Raw genomic sequence first — 22,978 nt, forward strand, 5'->3', positions numbered from 1 at the left:
ACGCCAGGATGAAGAAGAGGGCGGAGCTTAACGTTTGTTCTCATGAAGACAAGGACCGCGTGTGGACGCCAGGATGAAGAAGAGGGCGGAGCTTAACGTTTATTCTCATGAAGACAAGTCCCGCTCGGAGGACGGTGGACATCCTGCCAGCTTTTTTCAACCGACTTTGACGGCGACGGCGTCCTCTGCTCGTCCCGAGGGACGCCTCCGTCACACGGAGAAGGAAACATACAGTCGCAGGGCAACCAATACTTGTATAATACTCGTACAATACTTGTACAATACTACTCAATACTACCATAAAAATAACAACAACGTCTGCTTGGACATTGGTCAACGATATTTTACCACACCGCTCCTGAACTAACCACCAGAAAGTAGATGATAGCATATTCTTCAGCTTATAGTATGGAGTACATCATGTACTACCTGGGACTGTATATCCTCTATATATTTGGCAATATTCATTGGTAATAATGAAATGGATGATATTCTATCAAATAAAAGACGTTGCTGCCGGATGCCACAGAAATGGCCGCCTGTGGCTACGGAATCATACATGGGATGGAAATATTCTTATTTTATCACAAGAGCTGCTTCCTGACACACAAGTTAATATCCTGGCATAAAATATCTGCAATAGTTGACAATGAAAAGTACACAATATGTATCATATATTGCCTTTAAAATGCTTAATTTCACCACAAAAGGCAATATTTGGCATACAAATGATACATTTGGCCAAAATATTTTACCATTTGTCAATGGAAATTATACATTTGGCCAAAAAAATTAATATTTTTACAATTAGCATAGCTTTTCATGTCAAACAATCTAATATAGCTTTATTATTATTATTATTATTGTTGCACTTCCGTCCCCAAATGTAAACTTTTTAGAGACCTTAGAGCATTAGTGGGATAAACTACATGTTTATGCTCATACACTATATTATTTACACTATATTTACACTATACATTTCTTTCCTTCTTTCTTTCTATGCAGCATTCTGTGATAAAATTATGACCAAATATGGCATTTAAGGGCCAAATATGATGTTATATATATATGATATATATGTATATATACACCGTATTTTCCTGACTATAAGTAGCACTTTTTTTTCAAAGGTTGGCTGTTCCTGCAACTTATACTCCAGAGCGACTTATAGTCCAGAAAATACGGAAAAAAATATATATATAATATATATTGATATATATACAAATATGGTATTTTGTGGCACAATATTATGATTGATAGGGAAAATATGTCCAATGTGTATATATATATATATATATATTTTTTTTTTTTTGTGGGGGGGGTAATAGAGCATTCCATGATAACACATATATAATATCTGTGTCCAAATGGCATTTTGGGACCAAATATGTTTCAACGCCATGTTACGCGTTTTTTGGCGGCAAGTACTTTTTCTGGAGTATATTGTTATTTTTATAAATATGTCATTTGGGGGCCAAATATTATGTTTCAACAGCGTTTCTGCAGCCTAATACAACATTTATGGTCATATATATATATATATATAATATATGTTGATATATTTACAAATACAAGTATGGTATTTTGTGGCCAAATATTATGTTTGAAAGGGAAAATAGATGCTTCTGCAGTATTTTGTTGCCCAATGTATATATATATTTTATATTTTTTGGGGGGGGTAATAGAGCATTCCCTGATAACACATATATAATATCATTTTTGTACCAAACATGCCGTGTTACGTGTTTTTTTTTTTTTTTGGCACCAAGTACTTTTTCTGGAGAATATTATTATTTTTCCAAATCTGGTCTTTTGGGACCAAATATGTTTGGGAGGAAAATACCAAGCTTCTGCAGCATTCAGAAAATATTGCACTTTTACTGCTAAATATGTATTTTTCCACATCGCATATAAAGAGGAAATTATTTAGCGTGTATTGTTTCCAAATGCAACATTTGAACCCAATTATGAATCGGAGTCGCTAAAATAAAGACATTGTTGAATCCGTCAGACAATCAGTCAGTCTTGTCGGCTCTCCCCCTCCTGGTGGGTGGGAGGAGGCCGGATGGAGGCGGGAGAGGCTGTGATGCTGAGGAGGGAGGAGGGATGCGGGGATGCGGGGAGGCGAGGGATGCTGCTGAGTGGGTGAGAGTGGATGTCGGCTGCCTCACACGGTGGAGGGTGTAGCCTGTCGTCGTGGGAGCGGTCTGCTCCTCCGACGTCACACCGCTTCTCTCCACGGACGGCGGAGGATGAGGAGCCTCTCCTCCTCCTCGCCCGGCATCGCCGCCACATCGCCGAGACACTCTGCGGGGATAAGCAGCGTCGCGCGTCGCGGGGGGGCGGGAGAAACGCGCGGACAGACAGCGGGAAAGATGCTCACGCTCGCCTTCTGCCTGACTTTTTGCGCCTTCTGCGGAGCGTCTGCCGCCAACAACTGTGAGTAATTGACTCTTTTAGGAGGGGGGGGGGCTTCACCTGTGGGTTGCACGGGAAGAAAGATGCTCTGATGGTCGGCATCCAGCATCAGCAGCAGGAGATCAACTTTGGAGAGCATGAATAAGTTAGCATCCTCATGTAGATGCGGACACAGGTGGACGTCTCGTGTTGCCGCTGCGGGTGACACTGTGTTGGAGTGCATGTGTTCCGGTGGCCTGGGGGGGTGTGTGTGTGTGTGTGCGGGGGGGGGGGGGTCATTATGTAGGAGTGCATGTGTGCAGGCTGGTGTTGAAGAAGTGCTGAGTGGCCACAAAACACCGCAGAAGGTTACTGTTATTGGTCGATGCAGACGGCCTAATGATGCTCCCACGGCGACGCTCCTTCTCCTTTGTATTTATTTATTTATTTATCTACCCCCCCCCCCCCCCCACAAGCCCAGCTAAATTTCATTTATGTTGATTTGTTGGCGGCTTTGTCTTATTTCAGCCACTTTGACACGGTAGCATCCGTCCCCGCTCAGATAATGAAGCCCACAGAGCTTTGCCAAGGTAACGGCCCGCTCCGCTAATAGCAAACACCACCAGATATGCACGCAACAGGAAAAAACAAAAGATAAATGAGCTTTTTTTTTTTTTTTTTATTGAGTCTAACCTTGGTGTCGGAGATTGGATCAATAAATAAACAGCACAGCAAAATACAAGCCACCCTAAAACACACCGTAAAGATGACTCCACTCCTCCGTAGAATGGCTGCAAAAGCAATAAAAGCTTTATGACTTCTGTCACAAAGGTTAGCTTTATGGCGTGTACGTGTACGCGGCTGTCAGGTGTGTGTGGGGGGGGGGGGGGGGGGTGAAAAAAAAATTGCCACAACTCAAAAACAGCGCACTTGAAACAGACATTTTTTCCCATTGCTGTAGAATGGAACAATGGAAATGATCCGTTCCGGGGTCAAACTACGGCCTTTGTTGATGATGCAGGTGTTAGCGTTATTATTAATTTTGATACAAGTGTAAAAAGAAGTTAAGTCATTCAATCTCAGACTTTTTTCAGAAATCAACCCATTCGGTACTGGCCTTCGGTATTTCAGACAGCGTTGACCGATCTTCCAAGGCACACAGAATATCGACTTCTATGGCTGTAAACACATGGAACATACCAAAAGAAAGATTTGACTCCTGTCTTTCATCAGGAAAAAAAAATTCTTTCTAATGTTTTTCCGTTCCTTAGTAATCAGCAGTAGAACATAAGTTAGTTTCAGGGAAATATCAGTTCCCAACTAAAAAAAAAGTGAGATTTATTTAAGCATCATATTTTTTGCTTTTGTGACAGCTCAAATATGTAACCAACTATGCCAACATAAACAATCCAAGAAATGTTGTTTTGGTTGTTTTTATGGATAAAAATTGCTGAGGTGAAATCCATAAGTGGGGAGATGCATCATCGCCTCGTTTTACCTCTCGCCCAAAAGTGGTATATAAATACGTTGTTGGGATCGGGCGTCTTTGGGATTGAAAGAGTTAAGCACAGTATAAACTTAAAAATAGTTTTGTTGATGTTCAGACAATTTTGATACAGTTTTACCTCGGTTAAAGTCCGCCCCGGTTAGTGCCTTTTTCTGTTAACATCCAAAACCGTTGCTAAAATTTTGCCTTTAGCGTCCGAAATACCGTTCGCCATCTTGGATCACGCACCCAAGACGGACTCTCGAGATACTTGCACATGACGGTGCAATGCATTGTGGGTCCCGGCCGCCATTTTAGGACTACAATGTTTGTTTTTATAGACGTAACAAACACATGGGGCGCACCAAAGAGAAAGGTGATGGGCCGTACCAAGACAAGGGTGCAAGACTTGTCTCTCACACCCTGGAAATATAATATATTTGTGGCTGAATACTGCATTTCCCTCACTAAATATCATGTTTTTGCAGTGTAATATGTACAGTTGTTATGGTCGTACTGTACTTTTGTTGCCAAATACAGTAAACAACGATGGAAAATAAGGGAGGACATTTTGATGGTTTTGATGATGTTTATGGTCTGCATTTTGTCACAGCACTTGAGATTAAATATCAGGCTTATTTGGTTATCATGAAAATAAAATAATCGGACTGGACTAAATCAGGATTAGGGTTAGAGCCCAGGGTTGGACTTAAGGCTCCGTGTTTTGGTCCAAGTTAGGGATTAGAGCTTGGGTTGGGGTTTGGGTCATGGTTTGGGTCATGGTTTGGGTCATGGTTTGGGTCATGGTTCTGGTCATGGTTTGGGTCATGGTTTGGGTCATGGTTCTGGTCATGGTTTGGGTCATGGTTTGGGTCATGGTTTGGGTCATGGTTAGGTGATGCAGGTTTGGGTTACAACTATTGGTTACAGTTACTGGGTAGAGTTAAATGTTACAGTTAGCATGTGTAGTTAGCATTGACTTAAGGGTCCGTGTTTTGGTCCAAGTTAGGGATTAGAGCTTGGGTTGGGGTTTGGGTCATGGTTTGGGTCATGGTTTGGGTCATGGTTTGGGTCATGGTTAGGTGATGCAGGTTTGGGTTACAACTATTGGTTACAGTTACTGGGTAGAGTTAAGTGTTACAGTTAGCATGCGTAGTTAGCATTAGTCTGGCTAGTTAGAAGTAGAATGTGTGGCTAGAATGGGGTGTTCCAGTCAGCGTGTGGAGAGGTAGCATATCCACTCAATGTTTATTTACAGTCAGTATGTCGACTTAGCGGTTGCATATGCGGTTAGAATGGACATTTATAGTGAGATTTAGTATGCTAAGTTAGAGGTAGCATGTCTAGTTAGAGTTAGCATGTGTAGTTAGAGGTAGCGAATGCATGTCCAGACAGAGTTAGCATGTGTAGTTAGAGGTAGCGTATGCATGTCCAGACAGAGTTAGCATGTGTAGTTAGAGGTAGCGAATGCATGTCCAGACAGAGTTAGCATGTGTAGTTAGAGGTAGCGTATGCATGTCCAGGTAGAGTTAGCATGTGTAGTTAGAGGTAGCGTATGCATGTCCAGGTAGAGTTAGCATGTGTAGTTAGAGGTAGCGTATGCATGTCTAGTTAGAGTTAGCATGTGTAGTTAGAGGTAGCGTATGCATGTCTAGGTAGAGTTAGCATGTGTAGTTAGCGGTAGCGTATGCATGTCTAGGTAGAGTTAGCATGCGTAGTTAGAGGTAGCGTATGCATGTCTAGGTGGAGTTAGCATGTGTAGTTAGAGGTAGCGTATGCACGTTCAGGTAGAGTTAGCATGTGTAGTTAGAGGTAGCGTATGCACGTCCAGATAGAGTTAGCATGTGTAGTTAGAGGTAGCGTATGCACGTCCAGATAGAGTTAGCATGTGTAGAGTGAGATGTGACAGTTGGCATGAATAGCTCGAGGTAGCATCTATACTGTAGCTAAGAGGACAGTTATAGTTAGTGTTAGCATGTTAAGTTAGAGGTAGCGTGTCTAGTGAGGGTTAGGATCTATAGGTAGAGTGTTAGAGTTAGAGTTAGCACGTGTTGTTATCGGACAGGTAGCATGTGTATTTAGTGAGGTGTTTGAGTTAGCATGTCCATTTCGAGGTAGCGTGTCTAGAGTGAGGTGTTAGCATGTCCATTTAGAGGCATCATCATGGATGGACTGAGTTCTTCCAGAGGAGAATCAGGCTGCCATCATTTGTACCAAGCTCCTTGTTTAGCCTCACATATCTCCATGTGTGTCGCCCACCGTGTTTCCTCATTTGAATTTGTAATCTGGAGCTTGGCAGCTTCTAGCATGTTCTCTTGGGGCTTCAAAAACATGGAGGGAAAAATAAGGTGGTGACCTTTCTTGACAGCTTCAATTCCCCAAATGTCCATGTCTCATGCCTCCACTATGATACCATACCGCCACTATGATACCATACCTCCACTGGGACATCACATGTCCACTACGATACCATACCTCCACTATGATACCATACCTCCACTATGATACCATACCTCCACTATGATACCATACCTCCACTATGATACCATACATCCACTGGGACATCACATGTCCACTACGATACCATACCTCCACTACTATACCATACCTCCACTATGATACCATACCTCCACTACGATACCATACCGCCACTATGATACCATACCTCCACTATGATACCATACCTCCACTGGGACATCACATGTCCACTACGATACCATACCTCCACTACGATACCATACCTCCACTATGATACCATACCTCCACTATGATACCATACCTCCACTATGATACCATACATCCACTGGGACATCACATGTCCACTACGATACCATACCGCCACTACGATACCATACCTCCACTATGATACCATACCTCCACTACGATACCATACCTCCACTTGGACATCACATGTCCACTACGATACCATACCTCCACTACGATACCATACCTCCACTACGATACCATACCTCCACTACGATACCATACCGCTACTGTGACATCATATGTCCACTATGATACCATACCTCCAATATGATACCATACCTCCACTATGATACCATACCTCCACTACGATACCATACCTCCACTACGATACCATACCGCTACTGTGACATCATATGTCCACTACGATACCATACCTCCACTATGATACCATACCTCCACTGGGACATCATCATGCGTCCATGATGATATCATGAATCACGTGTCCACTGCGATATCATGCGTCCATTGGGACATGATGTCCTCTGGCCATCAAGCGTCCCCTGCAACATAAGGCGTCCACTCCGATATGAGCGATATCAAGCGTCCGCCGTGACATCATGTGATGTGAGCGATCTGCTAGTCGGTGTCTGATGCGGGGACGTAGACGCCACTCTCGCTAAAGCGGGAATTTGGCAGCGACTGAGCGCCCCTCGCTGACGGACGACAGCCGGCTGCTCCTCAAATGCGAGCCGTGATGGCGTCTGACACGTCGGCGGCGTGATGAATCGCCGTGGCGCTCCCAGGAGCTGCCCTCAGATTTAGCAGGCGTAAACAACAGCGAGGGGGGGGGGCGGTTGACGGTGGACATGCGTCATGTCCCCTTTGTGCCATTTTTACAGTTTTTTTTTGGGGGGGGGGGGTTGCCAAAGTGCGGTGGCGCATACATCAGCGTCTGACAGCACGGGAGATCATTAACACCTGATTGGTCGACCTTTACTGTAATTGACGAGGAGCAGGAGAGTTATTAGACCACGTAGTCAATCAATGATTCCTCCATGACTGTCCACTCCAGTGGAAATTGATTTCTCTTAGTGGGGCAGAACATCGCCAGGACAAAGTGATGAAGTAAATACCCGTGGATAATTTCACTCAGTGTGTCCACGCTATCTCCTCTTATAATATATATGTAATATCATTATCATTATCATGACAATAACTCAGTACTAATCATTTTATTCAGGTCAGATTGAATTGAAATTTCTCACACAGCCCAACAAGGCGGCAAAGTCGCAAAATTTGGTACACCCATTCAGGAGACCGACTAGCACACGTGTGTCAAATTTGGTCAAGATCGGTTGACAAACATGGCCGCCACGGTGTAAAACGTGGACTGGACTTTGTGTACCAACTTTAACATCGCGGCTGGTTGTGGTTTGTTTTGACGTTGCCGTATTTCATAATGTATTTCATAGCATATTTCATAGCATATTTCATACCATATTTCATACCATATTTCATACCATATTTCATACAGTATTTCATACGGTATTTCATAATGTATTTCATAATGTATTTCATACCATATTTCATACCATATTTCATACCATATTTCATACGGTATTTCATAATGTATTTCATACCATATTTCATACCATATTTCATACCATATTTCATAGCATAATTCATACGGTATTTCATACGGTATTTCATAATGTATTTCATACCATATTTCATACCATATTTCATAGCATAATTCATACGGTATTTCATACGGTATTTCATAATGTATTTCATAATGTATTTCATACCATATTTCATACCATATTTCATACCATATTTCATACCATATTTCATACGGTATTTCATACGGTATTTCATAATGTATTTCATACCATATTTCATTGCATATTTCATACGGTATTTCATAATGTATTTCATACCATATTTCATACGGTATTTCATACGGTATTTCATAATGTATTTCATACCATATTTCATACGGTATTTCATACGGTATTTCATACGGTATTTCATACGGTATTTCATAATGTATTTCATACCACATTTCATACCGTATTTCATACCATATTTCATACCGTATTTCATACCGTATTTCATATGGTATTTCAGATGGTATTTCATACCGTATTTCATACCGTATTTCATAACATATTTCATACCGTATTTCATACAGTACTTCATACAGTATTTCATACAGTATTTCATAACATATACTTAACTTTATAAAATGTACCCCTTTTATTTGAGTAAATCTGCGCCATTTTTCTGGTACATTTCCGACATTATTCTTGTACTTTGTACTTCCTTGAGAATGAACAACTTTATTGTCATACATTTCGTTTACATTTTACTGGTGTATCTTGTATTCTCATGACATCAAATAAGACACCAACAAGGGAATTGAACCATTTTGAAAGAATTGCTGTCATTTTTCCAAACGTTCCACCAATATAAGACGATAAGATTGTGTGTCATGGAAAGGAAATGTGGATGGGATGTGGATCTTTGGAACGCCATGTGATTCCGACTTTGAGTCGCTTAGATCGAGAGCCGCTGTCGCCGCCGTCGTCGTGTCCTCGCTGCGAGCATGTTCTCCATGAAACACATGAAACACGTGGACCTTCTGCGGCGAGGCGCCCCCCCCGTGATATTTTGGCAAAGAAGGCGTATTGACGAGCGACCGCTTCCTTGAATCGAGGCGGCTAATTGTCAGCCGATCCCTCGGCCGGCAGAGCAGAGGTCACCCGCCACCGGAGCCCGGCGGTTCACACGAGGTATCGAGTGGGCCGTGGTCGATAAAGCACGCGGGGTGGGGGGGGGGGGGGGTAGGGGTCCGGGTTACGCCGCCGCGTTACACGATACTGTTGCTGTGCCCTTTGATGTTATCCACGCTGCGGTTTCCATGCAGCTAGCTTGTCGTAGCGTAGCTCACCCGCCGCCAGCCGCCCCCCCACCGAGGTCATGTGACACTGTGTCGTTCCTCGACTTTAATGGACTCAACCCGAGTCTGCGTACCCCGACGTTATGGCTCAAATGGGCTTGTTTGTTTCTTAATAGTTCAACTTTACGCTACATTTTTTATTATAATATTACCAATTTATTCTCATAAAATTGTGCCTTTTTCTTCATATTTTGACTGAATGCTGTTTTTTAATTCATCTTCTAATTCATCTTCCCCACAACCTAAAATATATATCAAGTCTATGCTACTAAAATGGAGATTTTTGGGTTTACACCTATGTAAATTTTTCTTCAGTCTCGTAATATTTTGACTTGAATATTGTCAAATTACTGCTGATTTTTGTCTAAAAAAATTTTTTTGTTGTCTTGTTAAATTCAGACTTTTGTTCTCTCGTACATTTGCAACTTTATTCTTGTAAATTTTCGGTTTTATTTTTGTAAAATTTACCACTTTCATTTTCATAAATGTGTGCTATTTTTCTTGTACATTCGTGACTTTATTCTTGTACATTTATGTTTTCTTTTGTTGGTCAAAGTTAATGACTTTACATTTATAAATTCACAACTTGTTTTTTTACTTTTACGGGTTTATTGCCGTAAATTTATGTCTCTATTCTCGTAAAATTTACCACTTTTATTTTCATAAATTTGCACCATTTTTTCCATACATTTATTGTAATACATTTATGACTTTTTTGTTTCTTGTAAATTAACAACTTTCGCTCATAAATTTACAACTTTTTTTCTCTTACTTTTGCGAGTTTAGTCTCATAATTTTATGGTTTATTTTTGTAAAATTGCGCCTTTTTTCCCGTACATTTAGGAATTTATTGTTGAACATTGATTACATTTTGTTTCTAGTAAATTAACGACGTTACGCTTATACATTTACAGCTTTTTTTCTCTCATTTTTACAAGTTTATCTTGTAAATATATGGCTTTATTTTCGTAAAATTGCACCTTTTTCCCGTACATTTAGGACTTTATTTTGCTTTTATTTTTTAAAATCTTACTTAATTTTTCTCATAAATGTTTGCCTTTATTCTTGTAAAATGTACAACTTTTATTTTTGTAAATTTGTGCCCTTTTTCTTGTACATTTATAAACATTTTTTTCTCTTTCAGTCATTCTTCCTTGTTTGTTTATGTTAGCTTAATTCGTGTATGGCGCTAACTTATACTGCATATGATAATATTAGGACTTTATTACGACTTTAAGAAAGCAACACCCTTTTTGTTTCATATTTCAACTTTGCAGCACTAAAATGAAATTATTTATCCTGATAATTGCAGGTCCTTTTCTGCTGAGATTACAATATTTTTTCTTGTATTATTGCCAAATGACGTTCTATTTTCAAGCTGTGTGGCGAGCCCGCGAGCCCGCGGCGGCCTAAAGAGCGCTAATTGTGCAGAACAATCATTTTCATCGGTTTTGTCCCGAATAACGCAGGTCCGATAAAACCTGGCGCGGGCTGAAATCTAAATGGCGGGGTGTTTGTTTCACTTCCACGGAGCTGCCGGGCGTCTCCTGGGCTTTGCTTTGCAACGCCATGCAGAAAAAAGGAAAGAAGGAGCGTATCTGCGGGTCACTTAGAGGTTATTGTTATTTCCCCGGTTCAATAAAAGACGGCTGCTTGGAAAGAAATGTCTTCCAGCCAACTTTATGATTGCACCTGTGCATTTAAGACACGCAATTGATCCGCCCAGAGCCGAGGATTAGTCCGCTCCTCCTCGCTACGAGCCCGTCTCTATTTTTAGACTTTTTTTTTTTTTTTTGTCATACACTCAAACTGTTTCCGGAGACTGGATAGCTGCGAGGAAAAGCTCTTCTTCCTCGTATATCTGCTGGAGCAGGATGCTGATTTGATTTTGGACGTGAAATATTCATCCAATGTGGGCAACCAGAGGGAGAGGTCTGGACTCTGGGGGCGACGCCGCAGCGTTACCGACACGCCGCAAACGCTTAAGGGGAAGAATGCAAAGCCACATTTGTTGTCCCCCCCCCCCCAAAAAAAGCTCATTTCTAACATTTCCGTTGTTTAGTAATCAGCAGTAGAACATAGGTAAGTTTCAGGAAAATATCAGCTCCCCACTAAAAGAAAGACAAAAGCATCTTATTGTGAAAAGATACATTTATGTGAACTATATACTTATATATAGTATAGATATAGTATATATAATATTGTGTTCTATGGCTATATAATCATGCCCCCTCCCCCCCCAAAAAAAAGCCAAAAAGCTAATTTCTAACATTTTCCGTTGTTTATTAATCACCAGTAGAACATAGGTAAGTTTCAGGAAAATATCAGCTCCCCACTAAAAGAAAGACAAAAGCATCGTATTGTGAAAAGATACATTTATGTGAACTATATATTTATATATAGTATATATAATATTGTGTTCTATGGCTATATAAACATGGACCCCCCCCCAAAAAAAAAGCCAAAAAGCTAATTTCTAACATTTTCTGTTGTTTATTAATCAGCAGTAGAACATAGGTAAGTTTCAGGAAAATATCAGCTCCCCACTAAAAGAAAGAGAAAAGCATCTTATTGTGAAAAGATACATTTATTGTATTTGTATATACGTCTTTGGTCATCAAAATGTGGTCACCGTCTGCAAGCACGGCGCAGTACTAAAGGGCAACATAAAGAACATGTATCTATTTTTAGCTTTAGCTATAGCTTTATAACATCTCTTTGTTATTGTTTAAAAATGTATTTCAATATTATAATATATAATTTAACGACCATGCTGCCGACGCTAGCGCCATGTGTGCTACCCATGACGTCTACAACCTTACACGATTTATCGCGATGCATTTTATTTTGAAAAGCCTCCCCCGTTCTTCTGGTCTGGTACTCGGCCGCCGCCGTGCTCCGTGTCACGGCGCTTCATTTGCTTCCAAGATTTCAGGAAGCTGGCGTTGAAAATCCCAGAGGTCAGCTTCAGAGGGTTTATCCCCCCGGGAGCAGCTTTTTGCCGACAAATCGCCCCCCCTTCCTTCCGTAAGTCGCGGTGATCCCATGTTTGGCAGGATGCAGATTGGGAAGCGGAGCGGCGACGAGCTCTTCAACTCAACGCACACATGGCGCTACCGTGGGCGGCGCGGTCGTTAAACAAGCGCCCCTCATCCTGCCGATGAAGACCGATGAAGACCGATGAAGACCGATAAAGACCGATAAAGACCGATAAAGACCGATGAAGACCGATGAAGACCGATGAAGACCGATGAAGACGGTCGACGTTGAAGTGGCTCCACGAGTCCGCAAATCACGGAAGACGTCACGGACACGTTTGAAGAATACAAAGCGCGTCTATCCACTCGGGTCAGCTGGCGGAGACCAGAGTCCAAATGTTACGAACGACCTGTGGATGCTGCATTTGAGACCGCTGGGAAATCTCACCACTCAATCTGTCTGTGGAACATAAACTACAAACATGGCTGCCGACTCCTCTTGGCAGCAAAGATTTTTGGATCACATTGAAATACAGATTTAGTTATAAAGCTATAGCTAAAGCTAAAAATACATACATGTACTTGATATGTTGCGCTTTGGTCCTGCGCCGTGCTTGCGGACGGTGACCACATTTTGATGACCAAAAACTTATTTATACTCTTTTTGGGTTTTTATGTTCTCATAGTTCACACAAATGTATCTTTTCACAATAAGATGCTTTTGTCTTTCTTTTAGTGGGGAGCTGATATTTTCCTGAAACTTACCTATGTTCTACTGCTGATTACTAAACAACGGAAAATGTTAGAAATTAGCTTTTTGGCTTTTGGGGGGCAGGGGGGTCCATGTTTATATAGCCATAGAACACAATATTGTATATACTATACTATATATAAATATATAGTTCACATAAATGTATCTTTTCACAATAAGATGCTTTTGTCTTTCTTTTAGTGGGGAGCTGAGATTTTCCTGAAACTTACCTATGTTCTACTGCTGATTACTAAACAACGAAAAATGTTAGAACATGTTTAGATAGCCATAGAACACAATATTGTATATACTATATATATATATATACTATACTATATATAAATATATAGTTCACATAAATGTATCTTTTCACAATAAGATGCTTTTGTCTTTCTTTTAGTGGGGAGCTGAGATTTTCCTGAAACTTACCTATGTTCTACTGCTGATTAATAAACAACGAAAAATGTTAGAAATTAGCTTTTTGGCTTTTTTTTTGGGGGGGGGGGGTCCATGTTTAGCCATAGAACACAATATTGTATATACTATATATATACTATATATATACTATACTATATATAAATATATAGTTCACATAAATGTATCTTTTCACAATAAGATGCTTTTGTCTTTCTTTTAGTGGGGAGCTGAGATTTTCCTGAAACTTACCTATGTTCTACTGCTGATTAATAAACAACGAAAAATGTTAGAAATTAGCTTTTTGGCTTTTTTTTTGGGGGGGGGGGTCCATGTTTAGCCATAGAACACAATATTGTATATACTATATATATACTATATATATACTATACTATATATAAATATATAGTTCACATAAATGTATCTTTTCACAATAAGATGCTTTTGTCTTTCTTTTAGTGGGGAGCTGATATTTTCCTGAAACTGACCTATGTTCTACTGCTGACTACTAAACAACGGAAAAACTTTTTTTTTTGGCTTTTTGGGGGCTGCCGCTGAAGACGTTCATTGAAATGAATATTACTATGATATGAATAAAATATTACAATAATAAAACCCAACATGTTTTATCAATGACACACGTCAAACGATTTAGAAAGTAGGAGGAGCTTCATTTGACATCCGGAGGGCAACGACGCCTCCCCCTGCGCCTCCTCGCGCCAACGCTTTTATTCATCACGTTTCCCATTATGGAATCATTTCATGTGCTCTCTGTACTTCAATGAATTATGAATACATATACTGTATGTTTTAATATTTCACTGACTTTTTCTCCTCGTGTTGCTCTTTTATTTCCTTTGCACAAAAGCACATTTGCCTTTGAAATTGAAATGCGCTATGCAAATAAACGTCGCCCGTAGCGCTATCGCCCGAGCGAGGGCAAAAGTGTTGGGACGCAAACGCCGTTTATGCAGGAAACGGGAAGAAAAAAAATGCAATTTTTCTTCTCCCTTTTGCAGGTGAGGCAGCTTCCGCATTTTGGAGAAGACTTTTGATAAGATTTCGAGAAACATTTTGGTCCATTTGGGGATGTCAGAGGTCACTTTTGTTTTGGACTTGATAGAAAGCAAAGGGACTTAAGACGTTTCCCTGAGGAACCCCAAAAGCCCAAATTGTTGTTACATGGGATGGATCAAGGAAATCATGTACGTGACTTATGACTACAGTATAATTATATAGTAGTACAGTGGACAGAAGTATTCCACTGATATATTCCACCAGTGTATATATATATGTATATATATATGTATATGTATGTTTTCATTACATTATATCATTAATGTTTAATAAAGGCTTAAAAAATACTTTGCAAACACTCAAATTAAAGTAAGATTCACGGTATTATAATTTTTCTGAAGTACTCAAATGTGCTCTTTTAAAATATTTTTATTGAGAGGAAGTTAAAAAAAACAGCCATTTTTAGTTATTTCAACTAAAAAGAATACAGGAAAAAATATATAAATATATTAAAAAAATATATAATAATATAAAAAATATATATATATAATAATATATAACAAAAATGTATCTCTAAATACATTTAGACTATTTTGTTGGTTAAAAAAAGACGCAAAATGCAAATCAGTAGCTCAATCAGTAGCTTACATTTATGGAGATTATTTAAGGACGAAGGGGAAATATTTTTGGGAAAAAAAACACAAAAATTGGGGAAAACTGACACCAGAATATTAGGGACATATGAACAAAAATCTGAGATTTTGAGACAAAAAAAGAAGAAGAAGAAGCAACGCCTGAAACGACGGAGTGTTACAATTTTGCGAGCTTTTTAAGAATAAAGTTTTGAATTGAATTAAAAATGGCAGCTGGGAAAAGACAGGAGGAAGTGAGCTTGACTAAAAGCTTGCCTGAAGCGACACCAAACTTCTTCCTTCCAAGTTCCCACGTATTCCTGCAACGGGATTGGCCGTTTGGGATTGCTAAAAACGTTTAAAGTTGTCTTTGGTGTTGAATTGGTTAACGTGGAATCCCACCTTGGGGGAACAGCGGGGGCGGGGGGGGGGTGTAGCTGTTGTTCCCCGTTGTGGTCGGGATGGGAATACGGAATCCCAGGTGTGGTCGCGGCCTCGAGGCATCACGCTCCAAACGAGGAAGCGATAAGAAGAGCGAGCGGGTCTGATCCGGCCCGGATCAAAGGTGGGATGCGTTACTTTAGCCGATGTAGCGGCGGTAGCGTTGGCGTGATGATAACCCCCGGATGTGTCAAGATGGCCGACGGCACGCCAGCGCTCCGTTTTTCCCCAGCGAACATCTGCAAGCGCCGTGCGGCTCCGCCAACAATTTGAGTCCCGGGATAAGACGGCTTGATCCACTTTAGTCACACTTGGAATCGGGATTAGCGTGTGTGTGTGTGTGTTGGGGGCGGGGGCGCGGGGGGGCCTCTCTCAAGCGCTTCCAATCAAAGCGGGTCAGCGGGAATGCGGCGGGAGGCTGTCAGCGTGGCGTTGTTCATCAGATGGACGGCCTGTTGCCCCCCCCCCCCCGTGTTCCGCCTGACCGAGACTAATTCCGCATCTCGTAGCCTGCTGCCGAGGCCTCACGGGCCGAGGCGAGCGAAGCCAAGTGATGGAGTGATGATTGGAATCAAGCTGGCGCCAGTTTTCATTACACTCCTCCACCGTGCAACAACTCACTTCATCCCAGCCGGGAAGTCGCTGCTCTTATTGCGACGGGGGGTGGGGGGCATCAGACACGGAGATTGACGGCCTGTTGGATTGCGGCACGGGACGCTGATGTGCACACGTTGAAGGGTCATCGCGCGGGTTAATGGAGCGTGTGAAGCGTCTGGGAGAAAGCGGGATAAGCGTTGTTATTCTCCCTAATCCTCCCTTTCTACGCCGCACCACGCCGACGGGTAAACACGCACTTTGGGTCGACACGCTGAACCCATGAACCCATGGACCGCTGAACCGCTCGCCCGCTGAGTTTTACCTCCACGTTGGGGAAAAGTGGTTCAATCCAAGTCAGGGATGGAAAAGGAAGGGGGGGCTGGGGGCCGTGTACACGCATGGAAACATGGCGTCCGTCACGTGCTCGCCAGGACAGACGGCCAATTCATCATCACTTCCAGGGTCACAGGGGTCGTCATTCAGGGAAATAATTATTGGATATAATAACAATAATAATTGGAATATTATTGGAAGTCATGGAAATAAAAAGAATCTGTTCCAGGGTCAAACTGGGGTCATCATTCAGGAAAATAATTATTCAATATAATATTATTATGATTATTATTAATAACAATAATCATTGGAATATTATTGGAAGTCATGGAAATAAAAATAATCTGTTCCAGGGTCAAACTGGGGTCGTCATTCAGGAAAATAATTATTCAATATAATATTATTATGATTATTAATAATAATAATTGAAATATTATTGGAAGTCATGGAAATAAAAATAATCTGTTCCAGGGTCAAACTGGGGTCGTCATTCAGAAAAATAATTATTCAATATAATATTATTATTATTATTATTATTATTATTATTAATAATAATGATAATTGAAATATTATTGGAAGTCATGGAAATAAAAATAATCTGTTCCATGGTCAAACTGGGGTCGTCATTCAGAAAAATAATTATTGAATATAATAATAATAATAATAATAATTGAAATATTATTGGAAATCATGAAAATAAAAATGATCTGTTCCAGGGTCAAACTGGGGTCGTCATTCATAAAATGTATTGTAGAATAGGGTTAGAACATTAGAATTGTTAGCATGCCAACATTAGCAAAGTAGCACTTTCTGCCGTTTTTGACTATCAACATACTCAAGACACTCAACGCTACCATGCTCGGTGTTGCACGTTATCGTTAGCATGCTAGCATTAGCATAGTAGCATTTTATGCCTTTTTATGACCATCATAGTAGCATTTTATGCCTTTTTATGACCATGCTAGCTTTTATAACATTAGAATATTTAGCATACTAACATTAGCAAAGTAGCGCTTTCTGCCATTTTTGACTATCAACATACTCAAGACGCTCAACGCTACCATGCTAGGTGTTGCACGTTAGCGTTAGCATGTTAGCATTAGCATAGTAGCATTTTCTGCCTTATTATGACCATGCTAGCTTTTATAACGTTAGCATTGTTAGCATACTAACATTAGCAAAGTAGCGCTTTCTGCTGTTTTTGACTATCAACATACTCAAGACACTCAACACTACCATGCTCGGTGTTGCACGTTATCGTTAGCATGCTAGCATTAGCATAGTAGCAATTTCTGCCTTTTTTATGACCATGCTAGCTTTTATAACGTTAGCATTGTTAGCATACTAACATTAGCAAAGTAGCACTTTCTGCCGTTTTTGACTATCAACATACTCAAGACACTCAACGCTACCATGCTCGGTGTTGCACGTTAGCGTTAGCATGTTAGCATTAGCATATTAGCATTTTATGCCTTTTTATGACCATCATAGTAGCATTTTATGCCTTTTTTATGACCATGCTAGCTTTTATAACGTTAGAATTGTTAGCATGCTAACATTAGCAAAGTAGCACTTTCTGCCGTTTTTGACTATCGACATACTCAAGACACTCAACGCTACCATGCTCGGTGTTGCACGTTATCGTTAGCATGCTAGCATTAGCATAGTAGCATTTTCTGCCTTTTTTATGACCATGCTAGCTTTTATAACGTTAGCATTGTTAGCATACTAACATTAGCAAAGTAGCACTTTCTGCCGTTTTTGACTATCAACATACTCAAGACAGTCAACGCTACCATGCTCGGTGTTGCACGTTATTGTTAGCATGCTAGCATTAGCATAGTAGCATTTTCTGCCTTTTTTATGACCATGCTAGCTTTTATAACATTAGAATTGTTAGCATACTAACATTAGCAAAGTAGCGCTTTCTGCTGTTTTTGACTATCAACATACTCAAGACACTCAACACTACCATGCTCGGTGTTGCACGTTATCGTTAGCATGCTAGCATTAGCATAGTAGCATTTTATGCCTTTTTTATGACCATGCTAGCTTTTATAACATTAGAATAATTAGCATACTAACATTAGCAAAGTAGCGCTTTCTGCCGTTTTTGACTATCAACATACTCAAGACACTCAACGCTACCATGCTCGGTGTTGCATGTTATTGTTAGCATGCTAGCATTAGCATAGTAGCATTTTATGCCTTTTTATGACCATCATAGTAACATTTTATGCCTTTTTATGACCATGCTAGCTTTTATAACGTTAGAATTATTAGCATGCCAACATTAGCAAAGTAGCGCTTTCTGCCGTTTTTGACTATCAACATACTCGAGACACTCAACGCGACCATGCTCCGTGTTGCACGTTATCGTTAGCATGCTAGCATTAGCATAGTAGCATTTTCTGCCTTTTTTATGACCATGCTAGCTTTTATAGCGTTAGAATTGTTAGCATACTAACATTAGCAAAGTAGCGCTTTCTGCCGTTTTTGACTATCAACATACTCAAGACACTCAGCGCTACCATGCTTGGTGTTGCATGTTAGCGTTAGCATGTTAGCATTAGCATAGTAGCATTTTCTGCCTTTTATGACCATGCTAGCATTGTTAGCATAGTAACATTAGCAAAGTAGCACTTTCTAAAATAGTAAATAATGAAAATAAAAGGTAAATAAATGACCAGTGGGATGGGATGTTCCTGTGGGAAATAATGGAAATGGAAATTATTGAACTCTTATTTTTATTTGTTGTTGTTGTTGTTATTATTATGATATTAGTGGCATACTGTATGTTTGTGTGTTTGTGTGTTTGTGTGCGGTACGTATGCAAATGCGCCACCAGAAGGATTTCAAAGGCTTCTTCTAATACAAGCAAATTAGCGTGGTGTGTTTATGGGCTGCCAGCTCATTTGCATTGTTTACTGCCACTAAAAATAAAGTCTTGTCACTTTCCAGATAATTGCAACGCTCCTTTGGTGTCCGCACTGCCGCGATCGTCCTTCCTGAGCTCGTCGCAGTCGTCGGCGGGCTACGCCGCCCACAACGCCAAGCTGCACAGGCGAGACGGTGAGACGCCCGACGTCCTTTTTTTCATACTTTGGTATCTTTGGCATTGAAGTCCTCATCATTCCTTCCTTGCTTCCTTGCTTCCTTGCGTCCTTGCGTCCTTGCTTCCTTGCTTCCTTCCCTCCTTTCTCCCATTTGAAGGCCTGGCGCGAGCATGACTCCGTTGGTGCGATTATTAGCATCATTGACTGGTGTAACAAAACAACCTTAAAGCTCTTAGTTTGAAAGGATACCCGACCCCGGATGTTGCGGATAGCTGAGGTCAAAGGTGAAATCTGCCACCCGATTCTCATGAAAAGATTTTTATCGACGGCGTTAAGCGCCGACGCTAACCTCTGCAAGGTGATCCTGCAGCGGTGACTCGGCTTCAAACCGCAAGCCTCCACAAAATCAATCCTCCATCGATTAACTCGCGTCATATTTTTCTGTTTTTGTTTTTTTTTTTTTTGTTACCGTCAGAGGCGGGCGGATGGTCGGCGGCGGCGAGCGACAAAGAGCCGTGGCTCCAGCTGGACCTCAGGGAGCAGACGGAGGTGACGGCGGTGGCCACGCAGGGATGCTACGACAGCTGGGACTGGGTCAGCTCCTACCTGCTCCTCTACAGCGACACGGGGCGGGTCTGGAGACGCTATCGCCATGACGACGGCACCGAGGTGAGCCATCGGGGGGCGGGGCCTCACTTTGCGCACGCTAGGCGAGGAACGGCTGACATTTCTATCTGGCTCGTCCATCTTTCCCTTTCATGTCACGCCTTCCGTGTGGGCAAACATCACGCCGTCTTCGCGTTGCGTGTCCCACTTCTGTCAGGACGCGCTAACGAGCCGGTCCAGTCTTGTTTTTCACCCGTCAATCACATTAGCGGCGCTGTAATTGGCCGACGGCGCCATGACCAAGTTGATTAACCGATGGCCGCCTCTCCTTTGCCCCGTGTTGAATAACTTCTGTTGTGTTTTTGTGGAAGCCATGCGGGGCGATCCAAGCGGCTAGCTTAGCCGACAGTGGCTAACTGGCGCGGAGACACGCTTGGGGAGGAGGACGTTTAAAGGTCATTTGCAGGCTTCGCTACACGACTTGAAGCTCTGCCAGCTATCCCGTCAGTCAGCTACCGGAGCCATAAGTTTCTTCTGGGCTAACCTAGCATGATGTTGGTGCTAAAATGCGAGTTAAATGCCGGAAAGTCGATGTTAAAAGTTCAGCTAATGCTTCAAATGAGCACATCAGTGTAATTATTACGTGTTGTATGTCATCGTAGGTCACGTTTGTTGACATTTTCACACTTAGAGCTGTCATGCTAACTTTTACTGGTCAGTGTTAGCATTATTAGCGTGCTTACATTAGCACGGTGGAATTGTCTCCCACTTTTGTGAGTATTAAGATATGCAAATATACGCAAACGCTATCATGCTAACTTTTACTGGTCAGTGTTAGCATTATTAGCGTGCTTACATTAGCACGGTGGAATTTTCTCCCACTTTTGTGAGTATTAAGATATGCAAATATATAAGCAAACGCTATCATGCTAACTTTTACTGGTTAGTGTTAGCATTGTTAGCATGCTTACATTAGCCTGGTGGCATTTTCTCCCACTTATGTGAGTATTAAGATATGCAAATATACGCAAACGCTATCATGCTAGTTTTTACTGGTTAGTGTTAGCATTGTTAGCATGCTTACATTAGCCTGGTGGCTTTTCCTCCCACTTTTGTGAGTATTAAGACATGCAAATATACGCAAACGCTATCATGCTAGTTTTTACTGGTTAGTGTTAGCATTGTTAGCATGCTTACATTAGCCTGGTGGCATTTTCTCCCACTTTTGTGAGTATTAAGTTATGCAAACATACGCGAACGCTATCATGCTAGTTTTTACTGGTTAGTGTTAGCATTGTGAATGTGCTAACATTAGCTTAGTAGCATTTTATGCCTTTTTTATGACCATGCTAGCTTTTATATGATAACATTAAAATTGTTAGCATGCTAGCATTAGCATAGTAGCATTTTCTGTCTTTTTTATGACCATGCTAGCTTTTATAACATTAGAGTTGTTAGCATGCTAACATTAGCAAAGTAGCACCCTCTGCCGTTTTTGACTATCATCATACTCAAGACACTCAACGCTACCATGCTGGGTGTTGCATGTTAGCATTAGCATGCAAGCATTAGCATAGTAGCATTTTCTGCCTTTTTTATAACCATGCTAGCTTTTATAACGTTAGAATTGTTAGCATGCTAACATTAGCAAAGTGGCACCTTCTGCCGTTTTTGACTATCATCATACTCAAGACACTCAACGCTACCATGCTCGGTGTTGCACGTTATCGTTAGCATGCTAGCATTAGCATAGTAGCATTTTCTGCCCATTTTATGAACACACGCAGACACTTTGTCTTAATATTGTGACTTTATTTTAACTTTATTGTCATAAGATTATAACTTTTCCCCCCACAATAACTTTATTTGTTGTTTTGTTTGTTCGTCATAACATTACAACTTAACTCTTTAACATTTCACATTCATGCTACTAACATTTTTAATTGCGGTAGCAATATTAAAATAGTCATCCAATATTTCAGGAATAAAAGAGAAGCGTGAGCCCGTCCTTCCCCAAAGGTTTCAAATGACGGAAATTGAAAGTCGTGAAAGTACGTACGTCGCCAACGCTTGTGTCAAAACCTCTCGGAAGGTGACATCCGGGCGAGGACATCCTAACAGCTTCCTGCTCACGTTGTCACATGTCAACATGTCATATCGTTGGCGCCGCTGAGGGCGCAGGACGTAGCCTCGCGTGCGAGCGTCGTTACGAGCTTTGCGATTCGGGGAAAAAGACTCAGCTCTGCTCTTTTGTCACTTTTATGTTTTGGTCATTTTCAAAATATTTCAACTTTCTTCTTTGATAATCTCAGCTAATTTTCTCCTCCTAATATCATGACTTTATTCCCGTAATATTACAGCTTAATCCCCAAGAATAAAATAAAAAATGACAACATTATTTTTGTGCTGTTTCTTGTAATATTATCATAAAAAAATAACATATATATTTAATACATATTAATATATAACAGTATAATTAATAAAATAATATGAAGTATATAATAAAATTATATATTAATAGAAATGACCTTATTTTTGCTCATAATATTATAAGTTTATTCTCAAAAAATTGGGGCTTTTTTATTTTTTAGAATACAACTTT

General features: G+C 40.8%; 1 protein-coding gene across 1 annotated transcript in view; it reads left to right on the forward strand.

The window, feature by feature from the left end:
• Window positions 1-2,157: 2,157 nt before the first annotated feature.
• Window positions 2,158-22,978, forward strand: part of LOC131135543 (contactin-associated protein-like 5) — an 82,992-nt gene continuing 62,171 nt past the window's right edge. The window contains exons 1-3 of the mRNA XM_058081577.1: window positions 2,158-2,439; window positions 19,676-19,786; window positions 20,246-20,439. Coding sequence (XP_057937560.1) covers window positions 2,253-2,439; window positions 19,676-19,786; window positions 20,246-20,439 — 492 coding nt within the window. The 5' untranslated portion in view covers window positions 2,158-2,252. The remainder of the gene's footprint in view (window positions 2,440-19,675; window positions 19,787-20,245; window positions 20,440-22,978) is intronic.

Source organism: Doryrhamphus excisus, chromosome 9 (genome assembly GCF_030265055.1).
Source record: "Doryrhamphus excisus isolate RoL2022-K1 chromosome 9, RoL_Dexc_1.0, whole genome shotgun sequence".
Classification (NCBI taxonomy): domain Eukaryota; kingdom Metazoa; phylum Chordata; class Actinopteri; order Syngnathiformes; family Syngnathidae; genus Doryrhamphus; species Doryrhamphus excisus.